This window comes from Capra hircus, unplaced genomic scaffold (assembly GCF_001704415.2).
Source record: "Capra hircus breed San Clemente unplaced genomic scaffold, ASM170441v1, whole genome shotgun sequence".
Classification (NCBI taxonomy): Eukaryota; Metazoa; Chordata; class Mammalia; order Artiodactyla; family Bovidae; genus Capra; species Capra hircus.
In genome coordinates, this window is record NW_017190155.1 from 89,894 (window position 1) to 113,549 (window position 23,656).

A 23,656-nucleotide genomic window follows, 5' to 3' on the forward strand; every position below is an offset into this window, starting at 1 on the left:
GTGTAGTCAACATCAGAGTGGCTGCTGAGGGCTTGGGTGCTATCAGTGGTAATGTGCACAAACAGTCATGGCGTAGGCACCTGGAAGGCAGGGGCCCCCAAGATTCCATGAACCCCTCCCCCTACCAGTTCTGTTGTGGCAACTGCAGATGGTTACCTAGCACGCTGGGTCCCCCCCTCCTTCACTTCTCTCTGAGTCTGAGCCTCACACAGCACCTTTGTTTCTGAGCTCTGGCAACTTCAACTTCTTTTTGTGGTTGAGAACCCTCTAGTTGTTCCCAACAGTAAGTCAGGAATTCCAGTTTTTGTCATCCCTCAGTGCCCATTAAACCAATGTGATTTTGGTTGTCTTTAATCCCCCATATATTGGGTATCTCCTCCCCACCTCTGGCTTCTACCCCTTCCACCACATGTCACCATGGCAGTATGTCTTCCCTCTTTATCGGATCTGAGTGCAGAACCTACCCTTATGGAAATCAACCAGGAGCTTCGGTTGCAGCTGGCAAAGTACAAGCAGGACTTCAGAGACCTCACAGAGAAATTCCTCATATCCCAAGCTACTGCTTACTCCCTGGCCAACCAGCTACAGAAATACAGTAAGTCTTTGAGGTCATGGTCACCAAAGCAATGAACGATCACTGTCTTCCCTCTAAGAAACTGCAAGTCTCCAGGATTGGTCTCCTTTCCCTTGGACATTTTGAATTCCATCCTGACCACAGTCCAGGAAAGGTAGTAGTGGCTCTTTTGACTTCAGTGTCCTGGGGCTGGAAAAACTGAGGCACAAGTAGTGTGGCCTTCTCCAAGTTTGCAGTGATGTGCAGGGTGAGATTAGAGTTAAAATTCCAGACAGTGACTCCTGGTGCAGGCTCAGGAGTGCCTGTGTCTCTCAGGAGCAAACTAAGCTGTGTTGACTGGAATCTTTTCTGTTCTATATCTGATCCTGCATGACTCCTGGCTGAACATCTGGGACTAATGAACTACTTCAGTTCAAGGTTCTCTGAGGTTCCATTGGCAAAGCCCTGTGCTAGTTACACTGGGGTAACATGTGGTTAGACACTGTAAGAAGGAGGGGATATGATTTAAAGGAGGTTAAGGATGAGTCTGCTTCTCATTGAAACCATGGATTCTGTGATGCCATCAAGACAGAGGCCTCCTGGTGAGAAGGAAGCTGTGTTTTCTGAGTGTGCAGGTTCTCCTTCCTGAGTCCAAGAAATCTATGTGACTCTGCGGCAAGATTGAAGATGTTTCTGGTGAAATCAGACAATCTGCACTTTCCCCCCTCTCCCCACTTGACCTGGTGAAACTTTGGTGATACAGGTTGACCAGGAGTCCGGGGAAACCTGAGTCTGTGCTACAAGATGGGTGACCAACATGAGATTGATGGTAAGTGGGGGGAGATCACCAACCCCAGTAAAAACCCAGGCAGAGTGTGAGGAGCCCTTTGCACCCACAGTCAGCCTGGTGATTGGAATCATTTTTGCCTGTTCAGTAAGAGGGGCCTGGAGTAAGGAAAGAAGTCAAGACCAGGGTACATGCACAACAAGGGGACGAGAGGAATCTTGACACCTTGTGTCTGTTTCACTTTCCTACAGTCATTTTCAGCGAAGCAATGAGGGAGTCAATGAAAAATGACGGACACAGAGACAAAGAAGAGGTCAAGCCTCCTATTTAAGACAGTGAAATGATGAGCTTTGGGGAAAGCACAAACTAAGTTTTATTTACACCACTCCTTATGATGATAACAAAATTCTAGGAAAGAAATTGTGAGAGTGGTGAAGAAGAAATGTCTCACCGGGACCTTGGTGTGGAGGTCACCACAGCACAGTGGAAAGACGTGGACTCCGCGCCAGGCTTCCTGGGCTCACATCCCTGTTGGGAACCTTCCTGTGTCTCTGTCTCCTCCTGTGTCTGTGTGGTGCCCTAATAGTAACTATTGTTTGAGTTGTGGTGAATGCTGAGTGAATCTGACAAAGCCCTGACCGTAGTGCCCAGCTCGGTGTAAATACGCTTAGTTCATAGTTCTACTGTGCCTAATAACACAGACTTTCTCAGTGTTTGGCATATCTCCTTCAGGTCCGTATGGTTTCATGTATTCTATTTCACACAAGTGTGTCCCGGCAAATTTTATACCTTGAGACACTTGTTCATTACTGAAATCCCGGCAGGAGGGAACCAGCAGCCCTGTAGTCCTGGGGGCCTTCCCGACCACTCAGGAACCGCCACCCCAGGCCCTGCTCAGTGTCTCACCTAAGAGGCTGCAGGTCTTGGTTCAGTGGCCCAGGATTCAGGGTCAGTCTCAGGCGATGTGAATTCTGACTTTGTCCAATGGCAGTTCATCCTGTCTGTGCCTAGGAGCTTTTCTTTCCTCACCTCTACAATGGGGAGTAACCTCGGTCCAGATGCCGAAAATCAGATGTGGAAATCTCTCCATGAGACTGAAGGAGTTACATCCACCACTGAGGTGGCCCGTCCTCCTCCCTGAAGGCAGTGAGCACAGCAGCAAGGCCAGCTTTCCCTGAGGCCATGTCTCTCTTTCCTCAGAGTGTGAAGCATGTAAGGACATCGTTGAATCCGTGCTGGGGGAGAAGCTGCTGTTTGAGGTGCGGAGGCCAGCAGAGAAGCCGGCAGAGAAGCCAACGCTTGATGAAAGGCTGAGGTAAGGAGGGCTGGGATGATCATGGCGAGCACAGGGCACAATATTATCAAATAGGTGGAGAACACCAGTTGGTGAATTATGGATTCCAGGTGTTATTCAGGAAGTAATTTACTTTGCTTTTAAATAAACTACTGGCTTGAATCTCATCATGAAATTCACTACATTCAAGTGAACCAGCGGTACTTGGCTCATTCACAATGTTGTGCCATCAATACCTTATTTGCCTTTAAACCACAACCCCCTCCTGACTGACGACACCCTGGAATCCTTTCTTTACCCTGTCATTCTTATGTTCTTTCCAATTCACACCAGCGGTACTTGTCCACACTATATATCTGGCTGTGTGTCATTCACTGGACAGTGCTTTGTGTTGCCACATTAAAAAGACAGAAAATGCTTTGTGTGTTTTTTAATGAAAATGGGCCTGGCCGAGTGAGGAACCGAAGAGACGTCCTCATGGTGCAGATTTAGGGAGACACTGACGCACGTGTGTGCACTCAGTCGTGTCTGACTCCTTATGACCCCATGGACTTAGCCCTCCAGGCTCCTCTGTCCATGAAGTTTCCAGGCAAGAATACTGGAATGGGTTGCCATTTCCTTTCCCAGGGAATTTCCTGGACTCAGGGATCAAACCTGCATCTCTTGTGTTTCCTGAATTGTCAGTCAGATTCTTTACCAGCTGAGCCACCAGGGTAGACATTAGGTTATCTTTACAGAAGCAAAAGATGAATGAAATGTCACAAAATCTTACAGGAGTACTTTCTGATACAGAGGAAACATTTGTTTACCTTCTTTCTCTTTGACATAAGCCAGTCATCAGATATGGAGTAGGAAATGGCACCCCACTCCAGTATTCTTGCCAGGATAACCCAGTGGGCAGAGGAGACTGGTGCACTATAGTCCATGGGGTTCCAAGAGTCAGACACAACTGAATGATAGAGCCAGTCATCATATAAGTGCCAGAATTCTCTTTTGAGGTTTCCTTGGGGATGTTCTCACAGAAATCCCTAATTGTCTTTCATCTAACTCCTTGCCTTTTACAACTGCATCTTCTGTTCCACCTAGGACGTGTGACACCCTAATCCGAAGTCAGGCAAGAGAGCTGACCCAGTTACGGCAGACACTACAGCATGGGAAAGATGACTCTGTCCTGCTCAAGCAGCACCTCAAGGACCTCCTCACCCACAATGACCAGGGCAGCCACCAAGGGCAGGGCTTCCGAGAGAGACTGTCTGAGGGATACCGACTGGCAGAGCGCATTGCCTGCAAGCTCAGCCCAGGTGAGGCGGCCACAGACCCTGATAGCACTGATCGTCTCCTAGGTCCCCAGTTGATAAGATGAACACTTCTACTAAGAATATTTATCAGCTTTCCTGTTTCGTATCCTATTTGGGGCTGTGTAGGAGCAGGATTGTCTAAGAAGACAGAGGAGAAGTGCACAGGGTGGAGGTCATCGGATCCCAACGTTTGGCTTCCTCCCTGATGGACCATGGCCACTGGGGCAGGAGGCAACATCCAGCCAGCATTAAGGCACAGAAAGGAGGAGGGGACAGGAGGCAGCTTGGTAGAGTGAATAGACCCCTACACGAAGCTTGGAAGTTCCCAGGTTCCAGGCTGAGTGCTGGGATGACACTATGTGAGAATGGTTGCTTCTCCTTATGTTAATAACTGTTCTCCTCTGTAAAATGGATGAAATAATCTGTTGATGGTAGCTAGAGTGATGAAATTTTGGAATATTTACAAGTACACTTCAGAAAAAAGAAAGCCCTTCACTTTGTGGTGTTGGATAAGGTACTTGACAGAGTTGAACTTGGCATTGGGAAAATGGTTTAAACTGGAGCACTCACTTTCCAGAGAGAGACTTTCCCAGATAACACGCAAAAGCCACCTTGAAGAGCCAGGATGTTCCCAGATGGAGGCATGTGGGACGTGGTTGTTCTCCTTAAAGAAAGGAGGGCATCTTGTGACACCTGAGAAGGTTTATAGCGGCTGTGTCTTGGCAGAATTTGTGGCAGGATGGATGATACATTTGTAGAGGTGGAGATGGAAGGTGGACAATGTGAGGTGATATAAAGAAGAAAAGACAACATTTAAATGTTTGCCCAATGTCAAGCAGAAGTTGTCCTGACGATGGTCTACCAGTTCAGAAACAGACTGCCTGCTGGATCAGAAATCCATGCTTGGGCAGTTGTTTAAAACAATGCATTAAAACTTCTGTACAGTACTAACTCATACATAGTTATTTATGACTCTGTAACCATATGAGTCCCTGTGTTTGTAGTGGGTGAAGTGACTGAATCTGACTGGACATTTCTGATTTTGTTTGCGGAAATTTATGAAGATGACGACGATGAACAAGCACAAGAAAAACTAACCCCCAGGTAACAATTAACTATCAGTTCCATTCAGTCATCAGTCATGTCTGACTCCTTGTGACCCCTTGGACTGCAGCACATCAGGCCTCCCTGTCCATCCCAACTCCCAGAGTTTACTCAAACGCATGTCCATTGAGTCCGTGATGCCATCCAACCATCTCATCCTCTGTCGTCTCTTTCTCCTCCCTCCTTCAGTCTTTCACACCATCAGGGTCTTTTCAAGTGAGTCAGCTCTTCGCATCAGGTGGCCAAAGTATTGGAGTTTCAGCTTCAACATCAGTCCTTCCAATGACTATTCAGGACAGATTTCCTTTGGGATGGATTGATATGATCTCCTTGCAGACCAAGGGACTCTCAAGAGTCTTCTCCAACACCACAGTTCAAAAGCATCAATTCTTTAGTGCTCAGCTCTCTTTATAGTCCAACTCACATCCATACTGGAAAAACCATTGCCTTGACTACATGGAACTTTGTTGGCAAAGCAATGTCTGCACTTTTCAATATGCTGTGTAGTTTGGTCATAACTTTTCTTCCAAGGAGTAAGGATCTTTTAATTTCATGGCTGCAGTCACCATCTACAGTGATTTTAGAGCCCCCCAAATAAGTCTGCCACTGGTTCCACTGTCTCCCGATCTATTTGCCATGAAGTAATGGGACCAGATGCCATAGTGTTGGTTTTCTGAATGTTGACCTTTAGCCACCTTTTTCACTCTCCTCTTTCACTTTCATCAAGAGGCACTTCACTTCTTCTTCACTTTCTGCCATTAGGGTGGTGTCATATGCAAATGTGAGGTTATTGATATGTCTCCTGGCAATCTTGATTCCAGCTTGTGCTTCATCCAGCCTAGCGTTTTTCATGATGTACTATGCATGTAAGTTAGAGAAGCAGGGTGACAATATACAGCCTTGACATACTCCTTTTCTTATTTGGAAACAGTCCGTTCCATGTCCAGTTCTAACTATTACTTCCTGACCTGCACACAGATTTCACAAGAAGCAGGTCAGGTGGTCTGCTATTCCCATCTCTTTCAAAAGGTTGTGCTGATGCACACAGTCGAAGAGTTTGGCATAGTCAATAAACCATAGGTAGATATTTTTCAGATAGTTCATCTTTCAGTGTCTTATCTTTTTGCCTTTCATAATGTTCATGGGTTTCTCAAGACAAGAATACTGAAGTGGTTTACCATTCCCTTCCCCAGTGGCCCACATTTTGTCAGAATTCTCCACCATGACCCTACATGGCATGGCTCATAGTTTCATTGAGTGAGACAAGGCTGTGGACCATGTCGTTAGATTGGGTAGTTTTCTGTGATTGTGGTTTTCAGTCTATCAGAAGCTGGTAATGTGTAGGGAAAATATTGACAGGGTCACAAAAGAACAATAAGTAACTCAAGAGAGTCACATGCCAGAAGTAAATATAAGCACAACTGCAGATAGCATAATTTATACACTCAACGCACATGGAAATGTCCCTGTATTTGGTTGTCTGTTGTCTCTGTGTTACTTGTATGTATGACCCAAGGCGAATGCAGCACCCTTAGGATTTCATATACACACAGAGAGCATCTGTTCTCTTCTAAAGGAAGTCCAAGTGAGATAAATATCTATTTGTACACAGTGGTTTTAGATCTTTGGAAGGAAGGTAACTAGCAATGGAATTAGTAAAGAAGCAACTAGAAAAATTAAAACAAGGGCCACTGTCCAAAAAAAATTGGTAGTCTGTGACAATAGTAATTAAAAGAGGCTTTGGAGGCCTTTCAATTCGTAAAGAGAAGGTAAAATATCTCAGAGAGTCTATAAAGTTTTAATATCTGTATTCACTTCACTGTGCAAGCTCAGTTGCTCAGGTGTTTCTGAATCTTTGTGACCCCCATGGACTGGAGCATGCCAGGCTCCTCTGTCCATTGCATTTTCCCATTGAGAATACTGGATGGGGGTTGCCATTTCCTTCTCAAGAGATCTTCCTGGCCCAGCGTTCGATACGGCACCTCTGCATTGGCAGGCAGATTCCTTACCACTGAGCCACCAGGAAGCCCTGATTCACTTGGCTACTTCATCTTAAATTCAACATGGCTTAGGACCTGGGGGAAGCACTGGGTTGGAAGTTCATTTGCGCTTCCTGCTCCTGAAAGGACCATCCTGGGATGGTGGAGTGTCCTTCCTCATCAGAGGTTTGTGGCCGTATGTAGGGTACCTGCTTGTCCCCCTCTCCCATCTCCAGACAGACACACTCCACTTCATAGAAGAGAGGACACTTCCTTCTCTCTTTAAGGGGCCTGCTCTTTTGCTCTCTGTGACCACTCCCCACGCCTCTAGTCAAAACCAGCCAGAATGGCTGGGGTCAGATCTTCTTCATTTAATTTTCTGTCATTCCTTTCCCATCTGACACAGCATGGAGCTGCAGGAGGTTGAAAAGAGGGAAGTGCCTGAAGAATCCAAGGATGAATGTGGTTTGATGCCTTCAATTCTCCAAGGAAGTTCTGACAGCCACCAGCCTTACAGTAATGACAAATTTAAAGATCTGGAAGCAGACCTTGGTCAGGATGGAGCCTGTGGTTGCTCTCATGCTAAAGAAGAGGAAATTCCAACCAACATCTCAGGTAGCCCCCATATCATTTCTCCTCACAAGCTCTGTAGACCAAAGAAGGTCATTTCTGAGGACAGGTTGCATAGACACATCTCAGTTGAAAGCAGGAAAAAGGGTCTGTTATGGAACTCAGACATCAGGTGGATCAGGGAGCTTGCATTCTTTTTTTTGCCCCGGGCTAGTCTCTGTCATCCTGACCCCAGTGTCAGGCATTTGACCCACATCACTTGTGACAACTCTCAGCTACCTCAGCTGGAAATCCACAGGAGTTGTCGGTCAGAACTAGCTTGGAGCCAGTGTGTTGTTCCCTGCAATGATCTAATTTTTGTAAATGCTCCTGGCCTCTCCAGAAATGATGACAGACTTGCCTCTTTACAAGGAGAGGTGGTTTCCAGGTTTTGTTTTACTGCTCTCAACCCGTCTCCCTTTTCTCAATGTTGGCAGGTCTTAGCTAAGATGTTATCTGACACCAAGACCGAGACAACTGTACCATTGCCTTACTTGGATGTTTCCATGAAGCAAAGCTGGGCTCAGGCAGTTTCTCCAGCTTCAATTGCCATGGTTTCTGTGTAGCACCAAAGATTCTTTTTGAAATTTGGGTTAATACAATTCACTGGGCTTCCCTGCTGGCTCAGATGGGAAAGAATCTGCCCGCAATGCAGGAAACCCAGGTTCAATCCCTGCCTCGTGGAGATCCTCTGGAGAAGAGAATGGCACCCACTCTAGTATTCTTGTGTGGAAAATTCCACGGACAGAGGAGCCTGGTGGGCTGTAGTTCATGCAGGCACAAAGAGAAGGACACTAGTGAGCAGCTAATGCTTTCACAATTCCCCCATCACTCTAGCCTCAAGTATAAATTCCTCTAAACCATCAACAACCACATAATCTGATGGCACTAAGACATACTATAGAAATAACCTAGAAAATAACTCAGCTCATTTTCTAGCATCTCTGTGGAAAATACATTTTTAAGTGCTTATACAGACTCAGAACAAAGGATATTGGGAGAGATACTAGATGAAGCAGCAAATTTCCTCGATGGGTCTGGATGCAGTCCAGTCTAATTCTCATAAGACTTAAGTGTCCTAGAATATCTCTGCTAAAGAATTATGTTCTTACAATGAGAATATTAACGTCCTTGTTGTAAATGTGCTTACTGAGTAGATGTGTCAGATGTGTGATTTGCCTATTATGACCTGCTGTCTCTGAATTTCCTACTAGACAATGAAAATTATCACAAGCCAATGAGTGGACAAGAGCTCCCATTTCCCAGGTAATTAGAAGATCTGTGGGCTGTGAATGCCAGTGGTGACAGCAGGAGACCTCAGATCCAGAGACAAATAGAAAGTCCTCTGTGTGACTCTTTCATGTGTTCATTCAACTGCAATCATCTCTTTCACAGGGTGGTCTACTTAGGTTTCTCAAGTTTGTGCATTTTCAACTTTTTAATGCTTCAGTTTAGCAATGTACAGTGAGTTGACCCAGGTGAAATAAGTAAACGTGGGAGTTCCTGTACTCATGTGTTTTCTCCTGAGTGGATAAAGTAGAGTGAGAGCCTATGGGCGTTACACTGGTTTGGCACCAACATGTTCATAAATATTGGATTTCAAGGAAGAAAATAGAAGGATATTCTTATTAGAACAAAATATTGAAAAAATAGTTCTTGAAGGCAGATTATTTAGTCTATAACTCCTTTTTCTCTAACTCTGAAACATTGATTTTGAAGCTGTATTTGTGCAAATAAAAATGTTAGTTGAATGGAATAGAGTCCAAACTCAAACAAATCTGTAACTTCTGAAAAGCTGTGTTCACTTGGACAAAAGATATTCAGATAAACGCAATGTGTGAGGGAAGTTTGAACCACTGTCCCAGTCCTCTGTGTGTGCTGAGGGTCAGGATGTTAGCAAGCAAGAAGAATTCTGTCTCCTCTTTCTACCACTGGTTGTATGCCCATTGCCCAGAGAACCTGCTGTCTCTCTCCAACCCCATGGCAGCCACCCTCCACTCCACATCAGGAGGAGTTCCTTCCCTCCTTAAGGGGCCTGCCCTTTTGCCTTTTGTGACCACTCCCAATGCCTGTCATCAAAACCAGCCAGATAACGTGGGGTCGAATCCTCTTAATCTTCTGTCGTCCCTTCTCCATCTGGCACAGTGTGAACTTGCAGGATGATGAAAAGAAGGTGGTGTTCCAGCAGTCCCAGGATGAATGTGTTTCAGTACCTTCAACTCTCCAGGAAGATTCTGCCTGCAACCAGCCTTACAGTGATGGAAAATTTGCATTTGATGAAGAGAATGTGGCATCTGCCATGGATGGAGCCTGTGGCTGCTCTCACGCTGAAGAGGATGAAATTCCAACTGGTCTCCCAGGTAGTCTTCAATGTATCTGTTAGTCTACTCTGGGAGGATTATCCCCTTTGATAGACCCTGTGCTTATGTACTGAAGCCTGATTTGAACCAGACTCTATAACTGCATTTAAAATGAGACATTCTATGAACGAACTTTCCTAAGTTTCTTGTCATAGTGGTCCCTGTGGTAAACCACGCTACCCAAGGCGGTCCTGGCAGACTCATGTGTACCTCAGCAGTTGTGGCACAGGAGGTACCTCTCAGGCTTCACAATTTTGAATGAACCTCTTATCGCACGTGAAATGCTTTAATTTTCATTTCTGAGTAATGTCCCTGAGTTCCTACACCTGTCCAAGGCTGTTGGCAGTCTTGTTTATACCTTTGGAGATGTCACTACTTTGGTTCACTTCTACCAACCCATAGTCTCTCTCTTTCCCTTTGACTCATCTTGTTCGAGGTCTTCTGAAACAAGAAGGTAAGCCACACTGTCATCCTTTGGGATGTTTCTCTGAGGTAAGGCAGGGCCCTGGAACTTCCCAACCTGATGAATGGCCACTGTTTGCAGCGTTGAGATTCATTTGACTTGATGGTGTGTGGATTCCACTCCCATTATATCTGTGTGTAATCACTTATCCCGTTAATAAACAACATTTCAGATGAAGAAGGCCTGAGTATTATAGCAGGCTGAGGATGTAGCTAAGTTGTTCCCCAGGAACTGAGGGGAAAAGGATGTATTTAGCTGTTTGCATAGACTCAGGACCACGATACTCTGCCAGTGACGTATCATATCAAGGAATTTTGTGCAATGGCTCAAGAAGGAAACCCAGTGCCTTCTTATGAGGCTTTTTCTAGGGCCTCCTGTATTATTTCTGTCACAATGGTCTGTTACCACATTGTGAAGACCGGCACAGGATTGGGCGTTTTTGAAAGGCATTTGCCTGATATAACTCTTCTGTTAATTTATTTGCAGAAAACCAGAATGATCACGATGACGTGAAAGGACCAGAGGTGGTTACCCCGAGGTAATTTTGAATATCTGTGGGCTCCTATACAGTGATGACATCTGCAGACCTCTGATCCAGGGAAAGACAGAAAGTGCTGAATATATTGTGTCGTCCATTTTGCCCACCCTAATTTATCCTATTTCATAATGTTCTCTGCTTTCCCTGTGGTACTTCTATTGTTTCCCATTTCTTATTTACTTGTCAAGTTTAAATCCCAAGTCAGCTGACCAGGTGAACTAAGAGTGATTTGTTGCACTCAATCTTTATATCAGGTGGGGTTTACAGGGTGAGATGCACATCTGCTTCTGTTTGCTGTTAGCGTGCTGGCATGTGTGTCATAGCGATGTCAGTGCAATGCAAATGGAAGTGTGAAAGCCAGGGTTCTGTGTCCCTGTGTGTGAGGCACGGCTGTACCATCAGAGGGAATTCAGGCTGTTCATCAGCCTGTTATTTGGCCAGAGCACTGAGCACCTGCTGCTCTTTCTCTCTTCTGCCCTGTAAAACCTCGCTGTGTCTCCCGCACTAAACAGAGTTTTCTCTCTCTAGTGGACCAGACCCTTGGCGCACTTCACCACTCAAACATTCCATCTAAACCAGATAGGACTGTACAGTTTCTCATCAGCCTTGGCTTAGTCTTTTGCCCTCCCTCCCCAACCAGGTTCAGCAGACAGCTGCCACAAATGAGAGAGAATGGTGTCCCACGGGACTCTCTGGATGAATACTATCTGACTTACTCGGTTCTTCCTGGCCTGTCAGACTCCTTCTGGCCATATAGGAGCAATGCCATCTTCTCCCTTGAGGACGTGGATGTCTCTTATGCCCGGGATGTAACCAGTGAGTATTTTCTTGTGATAGACCTCCACCTGGATGCCCACGTAGACTCTGTATGCTCTGTACTCCTCGCCTCTGGGGTGCTGAGATTTGTCATCCCTGTTGGAAGCTCTGTAGACATGATTTGAATCAGACTCTGTGGTAGAGGCTTAAGTAGAGACATCAGGTGGGTCTGGGAGCTGTGTTCTCTTCTTCATTCAGGTGAAGCCTATGGATCAGGCCCCAAGTTAGATCATGGACCCACGGCTGGTGTGACACACTGACTCACTTGTATGTGTGCAGGTGTCCAGAGAGGACTGTATTTTTCTCTGATTCCTATGCAATGTCTCCTCTTGCCCACAATGCTCCCATTTTCATACCCAAAGTGTCTCTTGAATTTCTGTGCCTTTCCAGAGCTGCTCACAGCCATAATTATTTGTTGCTTCCCCGGTGTCACTGCTGTCACCCCCAGGGTTTGTCTCCTCTGAATTGCTTGTCTTAGCAAGCCAATCATCTGGACCCCAGGATGCAAAGAGCCCTCCCATCACCTTGCTTGTATGTTTCCATGAAGCAAGGCAGAGCCCTGGCATTTTCCCACCCCATGATGACTGCAGGTTCCATGTAACAACTAGGATTCATGTGATTTGGGGTTTTCTTCATTCCATACATCATTCTGCTAAAGCAGTCAGCATATGATGAGAAAAGCCTGAGTATTACAGTATTCTGCTAGAATGCATTTGGGCTATTCCCTAGACTCTGTGGGGAAGGTGAATCTTTAACTTTTTCCTCAGACTTGGAAGAGAATACTGTGGTGATGATATACCAGGGCAGGGAGATCTTGCCTGATGGCTCAGGAAAGCAAACCAAGAACAGTCTGAGAGATCCCACTTGAGGCATCTGGAATATCCTTCATAAATAGTCTACCATCTCACTGTTGATATTGTTGACCCCGTGGCAGTATTGGACACTGGATTATTAATTTACACAGTTATCTGCTACGTGTTTCTTGACTTCTCTGAATTTAACCATAGAAAATCTTGCTGATCTTGAGGATGAGGAAGATCAAGACATCATCTCTTCGAGGTAACTATGGAGAAACCTGGGTCTAACATCACTGGTGACATCTGGTCATCTCACATGCAGGGGAGTCAGAAAGTGCTATCAGAACATGCCTATTTCTTCCATTCAGATAACCACAAATTGTCCCTGTAACAAGGTTGTCTGTTTCCACCCTTTATGAATCCTTCTCAATGATAGTAACTTGCAGTCCGTTGAAGCAGGGCTACTGATTAGCCACAGGATTTCTTGTACTCCTCTGTTTTCTCCTTTTTATTAACACCAGCATGCAATACTTAGCTGCCTCTGTCACTCTGGGTTACAACCATGGCACATATTTCATGGCAAGGAAAGTAACTAGGAAAAATGTCATGTCACATTGCATATTTGAAAAATAGGTCTTGCAATTGCAAGATTTCTGGGAGTCTATGATGCTGCCAGTGCTGCTGTTCATTTGTATGCAGCATGTACATTTCAACAAAACTTATGTTGTATTTGAAGTCCCCTTGATGTTCTGAGGACGTGTGTGACATGACTACTGTGTCCTGGGATGGCTCATCTCCTTCCTCCTGAAGTCATTTCTTCTCTGTGCTCAGAGCATCTCATGCTCACTCTCCCTCACTCTCTCTCCCTTTCCCTTTGCCAGCGCCTTCAGGCTCCTGATGGGAGCTGTGGGTGTGGGGGGAATGTTATACCTCCCTCTAAGGGGACTCCCCATTTGTGTTTTGCAACCTGTCCCTTAACCCTCCTATCAAAACCAGCTATGGCTCCAGGCTGACTAATCCCTCTTGTTTAACCCTCTGCTCTCCCAACCCCACAAATCTCAGTGTGGAGCAGCTGGTGGTAGAAAAGAATGAAGTCCAGCCGGACTCACTGGATGAATGTTATCTGGCTGCTTCTGTTGGCCATCATCTGGCAGGCTCCTGTCATCCTTTTAGAAGTGCCTCCTTCCCAACAGAGAGAAGAGAAGTTTGCTTGGCTTTAGATGTAAACGGTGAGTACTCCCAGACAGGTTCTTAGGCTCAGGTTGATTAGAACTAGGTTCTCAGTTTTAATTTTTAGAAGGCATCACGAACCTTTGCATTCTTCTTGCCCCAGGCTTCCCTCTGTTACCTGAACTCGTCAGCACAGGATTGTGGTGTCAAGTCAGACCAGAGAGGGCAAGTGGAGGGATAAGGGCAGAATCTCCGCTACCACTGTCTCATCTGCAGGAATTTGTGTAACAGAGCTCTTTTTATCAAGATAAGAATCCTTATAGTCATGAAATTTTGCTGCTAATTTTATTTCTTGCATAGTTTCTGGCAAGCTCTCTGGCTTTGCATTCATGATTGCGATCTGCTCCATATTTGTAATGCACGTTATATTGTTCCCCAGCTCCGGATCTGACCCCTGGGCTGCCTACCTCCCTCTGAAGCATTTAGATACTAGATCCGGAGCATCAAATCTGCCTATGCCCTGTAATTTCCATGAAGCCAAGGATCTGTCTCTGTTGTTCCATCCTCTAGAAACACCCTTGTGTTTCATCCTCTGTGAGGCTAAAAGGAGTCTTCTATGTGTGGGTTATAGTTTCAATGTTTCACACAATCCCAGTGGTATAATCTCATGGAAACTCTCCATAAGTTGTGTATGTGATAGGGGTATTGACCTAATTTAAGAGCCAGGTCTCCTTGGGTAGCAGTTCATAGGGTGTGGAAATGAAAACCTAGTATGAAATCCTTTAGGGCTTTTATTTTTTAAAAAAATTTCTTTAGGAGATGCATTTTTATTCTTAGGACTTTGACTCATAAGATCAACTTGATAAACAAGGAGAAACTCCATTATGTATCAGACTATATCTGACTTCTTTTAAAATGATATTGGGCATACAAATGTTGTCCATCAGTCAGTTGGTGCCTTTTCACATTGGAAGCCGTTTCTTTCTTATTTCCCATTCTTCCCTGAGGAGCAGAGAAGCAAAGGCTTTCTCAGGATCACAGTAGTTCACAAACCAGAAAGGGAGCATACAGTTATTGTGCACCTGTTGTCTGCCATGCTCCTTACTAAGCGAGCTCCAAGTGCACTGTAGCCCCTTCAGCCCTCCCAGGCACCCTCTCAGGTAGCTGTGGTGTCTCATGGTGGAGCCGAGGGCACTGAGGCTCAGCGAGGTCTCTTTACTTGTCCCAGATTCCTGGCCACTGACACGTGGGACACTGACCTCTGCTGGGCCTGATTTCTTGGCTCAGGCTGCGTCCTCTGCTCTCAGCAGTTGGACCATCAGTGACTAAGAGAGGATGTTGCTCACCGTTTCCTCTTTGCCCTGAACCAAATGATTTGCAACTATCTAAATCTTCAACAGAAGTTGCCAGAGGGCTGCAGAGAACCCTGTGGCCCCTCACTCAGATCTGCCAGCTCCCAAACCCTCTGTGCACTCTGTCCCGAGAGCAGAGCCAGTGGCTCCTGCAGCCCCTCCAGGTGGAGCCACAGCTCCACAGGGCTCTCTCTGGAGAATCAGCCAGGGTGAGAGTCCACGCCTCTCCCCACCTCCTGCCCCCTGGTCACCTGCTGTCACGACGGGTCCAGGTAGACCGTGAATTTGGCTGTGCTGAAGCCATGAGAAAACTGTGGAGCTCTATCTCAGAAACACTGACAGCCAGCCAGGTGTGGATTCCTATGAAGAGCATGAGTGAGGCTCAGATATGTGTCTGAGATTTGTGTGATCTGGTCCCGTCCTGGGAGTCCATTGTTCACAACGGGCCAGGAAAGGCCCAATCCCCACAGATGGGTTGAGATGAAAGAATAGAATATCTAATCTGTACAGGGATCCATCCTGTGTCTTGATTCTCATGATAACCCGAGGACACTGTGGATACCTTTTATGCAGCCATGTGGGTACAAGGAGTCAGCTCTACCCCGCCCTCTCTGTACAGGAAGAAACCCTGCAGAAACAACACAAACACTTGATTTTTAAATTACAACTTGATCTTCTATTGGAAGCTTTTCCCCACATTAACAATATAGGGCAGTATTGTTGATGTTTGATAAAACGTTTGGTTTGGTGGCTGAGATGATAAGGCGTCTGCCTACAATGCGGGAGACCCGGGTTCAATTCCTGGGTTGGGAAGATCTCCTGGAGAAGGAAATGGCAACCCACCCCAGTATTCTTGCCTGGAGAATCCCATGGGCGGAGGAGCCTGATAGGCTACAGTCCATGGGGTCTCAAAGAGTCAGACACGACTGAGCGACTTCACTTTCCTTTTCCTTTGGTTATTTTATATTCTGCCAATACAAACAATATTCAAAGCATAGTTTTAATAAAACTCATTCTCAAGAAAAGACAAATACAATTAGATGATGAAATTACACAATGATAATTAAAAACAATCCTAGACGTTGATTCAAAATAACATTAGAGAATAAGAGTAGTTTTGACAGTTCCTTGAAACACCAAATGTACAAGGGTTTACCCTTCAGCCCAAATGAATTATCATAAAATCTGATTAAGTGTCCTAACATGTGATGATTAGTGATTAATGAACTTTGCCTAGTGGAAATATAAAGGGCACAGAGGACTGAGAGAAGAGCTTCTGGAAAAAGCCCTGGAAGCTCACAGAGGCTCCTGGTACAGGCCTGGGGGCAGAAATGGGCCAGCCTGAGTCATAGGAGGATTTGCTATGGGAGTTGATGGAAGTGATGCTGTAGAAGAAAGAGGGACTAGAAAACAGGAGCACTGGAAAGGCGGGTGAGGAGGTTAGATTTGTGTAGCAGGGAGGGGAGGATGAATTTCCATCAACTGAGGAGCATGTGATGAACCAGGATTGGGGGGTGATGAGACAGGTGACCTTTGAGAGTGTGGAGAGGACTGAATCAGAGAAAGCAGTTAGAAGGAGGTTGGATGAATGTCTGATGAGAGTCAGACACAGATGCTCTCTGGAAGACTGAGAGATAAGAGGAATATTAGAGACAGTTACAGAAACAGACCTTGTTGAGGGTGCAGATGCCTAAGCAGGAGGTGAGAGGAGAGCCGCCCAGACAGCAGTGTAGAGCAGGCCCTGGCGGCTGTGACCTCACATGAGTCTGACCTGGACCGGTGAGGGTACTTCACGTCTTTGATTAGCCCGTGTTCTGAGGATATGTACTCATTTCACAGTAGAAATAGAAGCAGATTTCATTCGCAGCACTGTCCAGGCACCAGTGGGTTGAAGGAGTGTATGTATATTCTCTCTCTAAAGGACACAAAGGTGTTTCCAGCAGGGTCTCGGCCCTCTCCTCCACTAGTTCTAGTTGCTGGTACCGTCCATCCCCACTCTGCCCCATGTGGGAATAGAGCTGACTCTATACATACATGGACGGGTGAGTGGAAGCGTAGACCAATTTCAAGCAAGGAAGTTCAAAGGGTCTGGAATGTACTGTATGTTCTCAGCTCAACTTCTAGTGGTACCTGAAGCCTTCAGGCCAATGTCTCTCCCTGTTCTTTTATTCCTGTGGGTAGATATCAAGAACTCTTTCTCCCCCATGCCTAGAGGCTTGGCTAGAATCTTCTCTCTAGGCTGCAAGACTAAGGCTAATAACAGAAAACGAGGCTTGACCCCTTGTGTCACCCAAACCCTCTAGACTCAAGTGGGTGATTTCTCATTTCAAGAAATTGCAGCCTAGCCCCTGCCTCCTCAGCACCCCAGCCACAGCCATAAATATGACATCTTCTTCACATTGATGTCTGCCTTTGCTGTCTGGGTTCTTGTGTGGAATCACTTATGGGCTAGGACAACAGAAATGGGTGTCCTGGGAGGGCTTATCAAGAAAAAGCTTCCATTGGTCCTACTGAACCCTCTTTTCCTTTCAGGTGACATCATGGAAGACTGTCACTGGGGCCCTGTGAGTTTCCCAGGGTCTGAGGTGCCAACTTCACAGGCACAGCTTCAGAAAAGCACCCCCATGACTGATTGTCTGCAGCGGCAGCTGGACCAGCATTTCGACTGTGGTGACAGCAAAGCCGTGCTTGGTCTTTCTTCCACCATCTGGGACTTAACCTCCAACTCTGATTCTGGAAACCAAGGACCACTCTTTCTAGGTAAGATAGAAGAGGGGATTAGGAAGCTCTGGTCCATGTGCTGGTCATCACAAAGCTGTGGGTGGAGGAGGCAGAGGGCCTCTCCCATGCCAGCTGTCGGCCCAGTTGAGACTTCCGACACTCTAACAGAGTGGGGTGATCAAGAGCCTGGGACTTAGGACTAGCTCATCCTCAGGCCCTGGTTCTGCAAACTCCTGCTTGTTTAACTGAGCCAAGTTATGTATCTCCCTAGGTGTTTGTCTCTGTCGTCCCTCACCTGAACTCTTGAAAAATTCTATCTCCTTTGCATATTCTTGGAAATCTTAAACAATATAATGTCCAGGGCATCTGATTCCCTAAACTTTGTTTGATGACCACTATGAATATATAATATCTCAGCATTGTGTCTTTCTGGTGCTTTAACACTTACAAAACGACTGCACAATGGTTCTTTCCTCTGCGGCAGCATAAGCTTTATGGTCTCCACTTTCTCTAGACCCCATCTTCCATTGTTTTCTCAGAACGGTATCTTGGCCAATAGTTTCCTCTCCTTTCAACATCTGTCATCAAGGCAGTTTACTCCTGTTGGGTGCTCTCAGGAACAGTGTATTGGTGGTGGTTTAGTCACTAAGTCATGTCCGACTATTGTGACCCCATGGACTGTAGCCTGCAGGGCTCCTCTGTCCATGGGATTCTCCAGGCAAGAATACTGGAGAGGGTTGACATTTCCTTCTCCAGGGGATCTTCCCGACCCAGGGATCAAACCCGGGTGTCCTGCCTTGCAGGCACATTCAGCAAGAAGAACTCAGCAACAGTGTGTTAGCAACATTCCATAGCAGTATAAACACTGGCCCTGCAACTCAGCCCCGTGTTTGTTTATAGATCCAGTTCTTTTCGTCATTTTCCCCTCATTTTAAAATAAAGGGCTACTCTCATTCTCGAAGTGCACCCATTAGTCTCTTTTATGACACTCCATTTAATTCATTCTCTCCACTCATCTCCATGTCCATCTCCTAGTTTTCCTCTTCTCTGGGTCCATCTCAGTTCACATTTCCTTAAAAGAGCGTCCAGACCCTCACATCCATTTCATCTGGGACGTATTCATCCTTACCCTCCACTGGAGCCTGGCGCTACCTGGCGCTCATGCCTCAGGCTGTGGCCTCATCTGAGGAATGAGGAGAGACCCAGGTCCTCAGGTGGAGCTGAGATGAGAAGGAGCCGCCTTGTGGCAGCATGGAGAGTCTCAAGGAACGTGCTCAGGGCAGGCAGCGGTGCAGAGCCTGACAAGAGCCACTGGGTCTCCTGGTGTTTGTTGTCTTCTCTTCCCTCTCGTGTCTCCTTTTCTTGTGCTTGGCCTCCCACCTTCCCAGCCAGGACTGAATCCCACTGGCTCAGTCACTGTTTCCTGCTCACCTTCCATGGAGACCTGACCATGAATCCAGGCTTCACAGCAGATTTTGCAACAAATGGTAGTTTTAATGCCCTTTACTTTCACACCCCTTCACAGTGTGACTCCCACCCACGCCCTCCTCCCATGTCTCCTAGTTCCTATCACCAGAGTTTCTTTCTCATTCTTCTTATTTTTCTATTTTCTTTTCCAAAGTCAACTCATCAGGAAGCCAATAGAATGATCCATTCAATAGCTCAAATCCTTCATTCATTTATTCCATCACAAACACACTCACTTGTGAGGTTTCTTCCATTTTTATCATATTGTCTATGCCTTATTTAACTCATGTGTAGTATCATATGTAGTGTGTTTACATCTATATGAAGTGTACATTGATGCACATTTAAAAGTTTTCCAAGTTAGACTTCCCCACTTCTTGTCTCTCATGAGGTTCTTCTTCAGCTTTGACCTTGCTTCATCTCTTCCCGCCCAACAGTACAAACTGCATCCTGTGGGAGTGTCTTGCCTTTGTCTTTTCTACCTAGGAATTCTTTGTTGTCATTCATTTTATTTTTCTTGCTCACTTATGGCATTTGGAAACATGTTTGCCCTGTGGCACACTTAACAATCCTGGGTAGTATAAGGAAACTCAGCAAAAAGGAACATATACAACTATCTCCATGTCTTCACCGGCCCATGGGCTTTCAGATGACCTTTCTTGTTCCTGAACACATTCTGTACCTGACGTCCTTCTTGGGTGGAGGAGTGAGTCTTTGAAAATCATGAATAACATGGATCCTGTTGGCTGTGGTTTTATCTTCAGAGCTGGGTGCTTCCATCAGCATGAAGAACCCTCCCAAGCTGGAAGGTGAGGGCTGCACAGCAAGCACACATGAGCATCCAGTCTGCAACAAGATTAAGGGCTTAAGTGTCCTGAGACAGAAGGGCATCAGAAGAAAACCGCTGTTTGGCGAGTGGAGCCTAGCCTGCAGATTCCCTGGCCTTCAAGCGTAGGGTACGGAGGTAACCCCATGCACTTCTTCCTTATGCTCTTGATCTGTTATGGCTCAATCTCCCACTGATTTTTCTCTTCCTCATTTGTTCACTCAACAGCTGACACTACCTCTGTGTGGTCTTTCCTCTCTTTTCCATGGATGCTGCCACCCTGCAGGGCCCTTCCTTCTCAGTCTGCTGTTTCCCCTCTGACCTCTACTGTTTCCCCACTGCTACCATCCTCATATTCCCTCTGACTTTTCCTATTAGCCACAAGGAAGCCCAGATCCATGGTCCTCCTCATCACAACAGCAGCATTTAAGCCTCTGAAAGCACTGGCCTTAAATGACACACATTCTTGGTTTCTTCACCTTACTTTCCCTGCCCCTGCCTCCAAGTCCACTGCCTCTTTCTTCCAGGATCATGTCTTAAGGAGTCACTCGCATGGAAGTTGGCTTCTGGAGAAATGAACCTAAGACAGCCCTTAACCCTCAGCTTTTCCACTGAATAAGAAATTCCAGAACTGAAGGAAAAAGCCTTGATTCCTAAAATCAACTAAGAACCTGGGTCTTGGGTGGGAGTGCTGGACTGGCCTGAGTCATGATTCCCCTCAGCCTCTGATAGGCAGAACTTTGCTAATGTGCAGGGGGCTTCCAGGAACTCACTGGAGCTGGCATTAGGTGGAGGGCAGTAAATGGCTCCCTAAAGGGACAATGGGGAAAAGGAGATACAGAAGCCAGGTTTTCAAAATACATACAGCATGAGATGGACAGGCATTCAGACCTCTCCAGTTTTACTCACATTATTCCTTCTCTATATTTTTCAAAACCCAGAAAAATGAATAGAGTTGAAATCTGGCCAGGAATATAGGACTATATTATACTGAATTATGTTTGGGCCACATTTATGAAGACCTAGCGAGCTACATAAGAACACAAGATAATCATTGCTTCAGACAGTCCAATTGAGAAGGCCAATTATTTATATGCGAGTAACAGAGAAAGACCAAAAAATCTTTAGAGCCAGTGGACAGACGTCCACGTTGGACTAGAATGAGAAAATAAAAAGAGTGGTGTGAAATAGTGTAGGTCTAGTGAGTAGCTCTAAATCATGCTATTGTAAAATGAAAACGGATTGAGTTTTGAGCTAACATGAATGCCTTAACCCAATCCACTGAAATTCTGATTTCAAAGTTCTGGGGCTGAGGTTTGGATATCAGTATCTTTCAAAGCTCTGCTAATATGCATCAAGGATTAGAAGCACGGTGGGTCTGATAGGATGTAAGTAACCAATATGGCAGTGGCATATGAGTCGCTGTTTCCAAAAAAAGCTGAATATCAACAATTAAGGGAATTTGCATTCTTCTCTCAACAGAACTATTCGCACAGCCTGCAGAAGATAAAAGGGAAAAAAAGGAGATATGGATAGTCAAGTTAGATATATAATCTCTCTGTTTGGATTAAAATTTCCCACAATTTTTATAGTAGAAGACTAAAAAAAAAATTTACATAGACCCCAAAGTATAAAATTGACCCTCCCCTTGCCATAAGAATAAAATTTAGTATGACCTTTTCTACTGTTAATATGCAACTTGCAGTTGGCTATTCACTAAACATGTTTCACAGACTACTAACTGGCTCAGAACAGCAGGTTCCAGAAATTTTTTTCATTGAATATATTCTTTATGCAAAAACCCCATAATGAATAGTAGGCCTTATCCTGCTATATTTAACCTTTTACATACCCTTCTATCACTTTAGTTAAGTTGCTCAGTTTTGTCCAGATCTTTGCAACACCATGGACTGCAGCACACCAGGCTTCTCTGTTCATCACCATCTCCCAGAGCTTGCTCACTCTCATGTCCATTGAGTTGGTGATGCCATCCAACCATCTCATCTTCTGATGTCCTCTTCTCCTTCTGCCTTCAATTTTTCCCAACATCAGGTCTTTTCTAAGTAGTCAGTTCTTCACATCAGGTGGCCAAAGTATTGGAGTTTCAACTTCAGCATCACTCCTTCCAATGAATATTCAGGACTGATTTCCTTTAGCATGGACTTTGGATCTCCTTGCAGCCCAAGGGACTCAAGATTCTTCTCTAATACCACAGTCAAAAGCACCAATTCTTTGGCACTAGGTTTTCTTTCTGGTCCAACCCTCACATCCATACATGACAACTGGAAAAACCATAACTTTGACTAGATGGACCTATGTTGGCAAAGGAATGTCTCTGCTTTTTAATTTGCTGTCTCAGTTAATAATAACTTTTCTTCCAAGGAGTAAGCGTCTTTTAATTTCATGGCTGCAGTCACCATCTGCAGTGATTTTGATCTTCATGACATCCCCACCTTCCTTTTTTTGAATGCATAGTTTTAAGCCACCCTTTTCACTCTTCTGCACTTTCATCAAGACGCTCTTTAGCTTCTCTATGCTTTCTGCTATAAGGGTGGTGTCATCTGCATATCTCAGGTTATTGATATATCTCTTGGCATTCTTGATTCCAGCTGTGCTTTATCCAGCCCAGCATTTCGCATGATGTACTCTGGATAAAAGTTAAATAATCAAGGTGAAAATATAAAGCCTTGACATACTCCTTTCTCAATTTGGAACCCATCTGTGTTCCATGTCCAGTTCTAAAGATGTTTCCTGACCTGCATACTGGTTTCTCAGGAGGTACGGAAGGTGGTCTGGTATTCCCATCTCTGTAAGTATTTTCCATAGTTGGTTGTGATCCACACAGTCAAAGGCTTTGGCCTAGGCAAGAAATCAGAAGTAGATGTTTTTCTATACACTCGCATAAAATACTAGGAGAGACTCTTTCTTTGAGAAAAGTTGAGAAAAAGGTGATGAGAATTTAGTATAACTAAACTGAATGCTCTATCACTTCAGAGTTTTATTTGTGTAGATGTCAAGGATATTCCTAGAAATGCCTTAAGGTAGATTCAGCATGAAATGAAATCACCTTCATAGCATTTTGGTGTCCATGGGATGCAAATGGCTTGAGACACAGTTACCCACCCTGCTCTCTTTTTGCGAATTTTATTTTGAGTTTCCCCCCTTTGCATTCATTCCTCAGTCTCTTTGGAGCAGGATTTCCCTGGAAAGCTTTATTCCTGTCCCGCAGGATGACCAAACAGCCTCTATTAACTGTTGACTCCTCCAGATTGGACCTTTCCTCTTCTCCTCTCCCTTCCCGCAAATGTATAGGAAGGGCCTGTGGCCTGGGTTGTCAGTAACAAGTCATGTGGTTTTGGATAGTCCTTAGATCCTTGAAAACATAGCTCCTCCTCTGTAAATTATGGAACTGGACTTGGATTCCTTCTGAGGTCCCTATCGGTGCTCACAATCCAGGACTCTCCGGTAGCCTACTTCTCCTCCTCAGAAGGCAGGGATGAAGAGGTAGAAGAGGGTGCTTTC

At 45.4% G+C, this 23,656-nt stretch overlaps 1 protein-coding gene across 1 annotated transcript; it reads left to right on the forward strand.

Annotated features, from left to right (window-relative positions):
* Positions 1 to 417: 417 nt before the first annotated feature.
* On the forward strand, positions 418 to 20,117 carry LOC108634826 (putative neuroblastoma breakpoint family member 5; the record flags this gene model as incomplete). The annotated part of the gene is made up of 9 exons (XM_018045132.1): positions 418 to 595; positions 2,541 to 2,655; positions 3,721 to 3,935; positions 4,937 to 5,036; positions 9,770 to 9,984; positions 10,934 to 10,985; positions 11,743 to 11,801; positions 17,653 to 17,880; positions 20,073 to 20,117. Coding segments are annotated over exons 1-9 (1,207 nt in total), but the record flags the coding sequence as incomplete, so codon positions are not given.
* Between the last annotated feature and the right edge of the window lie 3,539 nt (positions 20,118 to 23,656).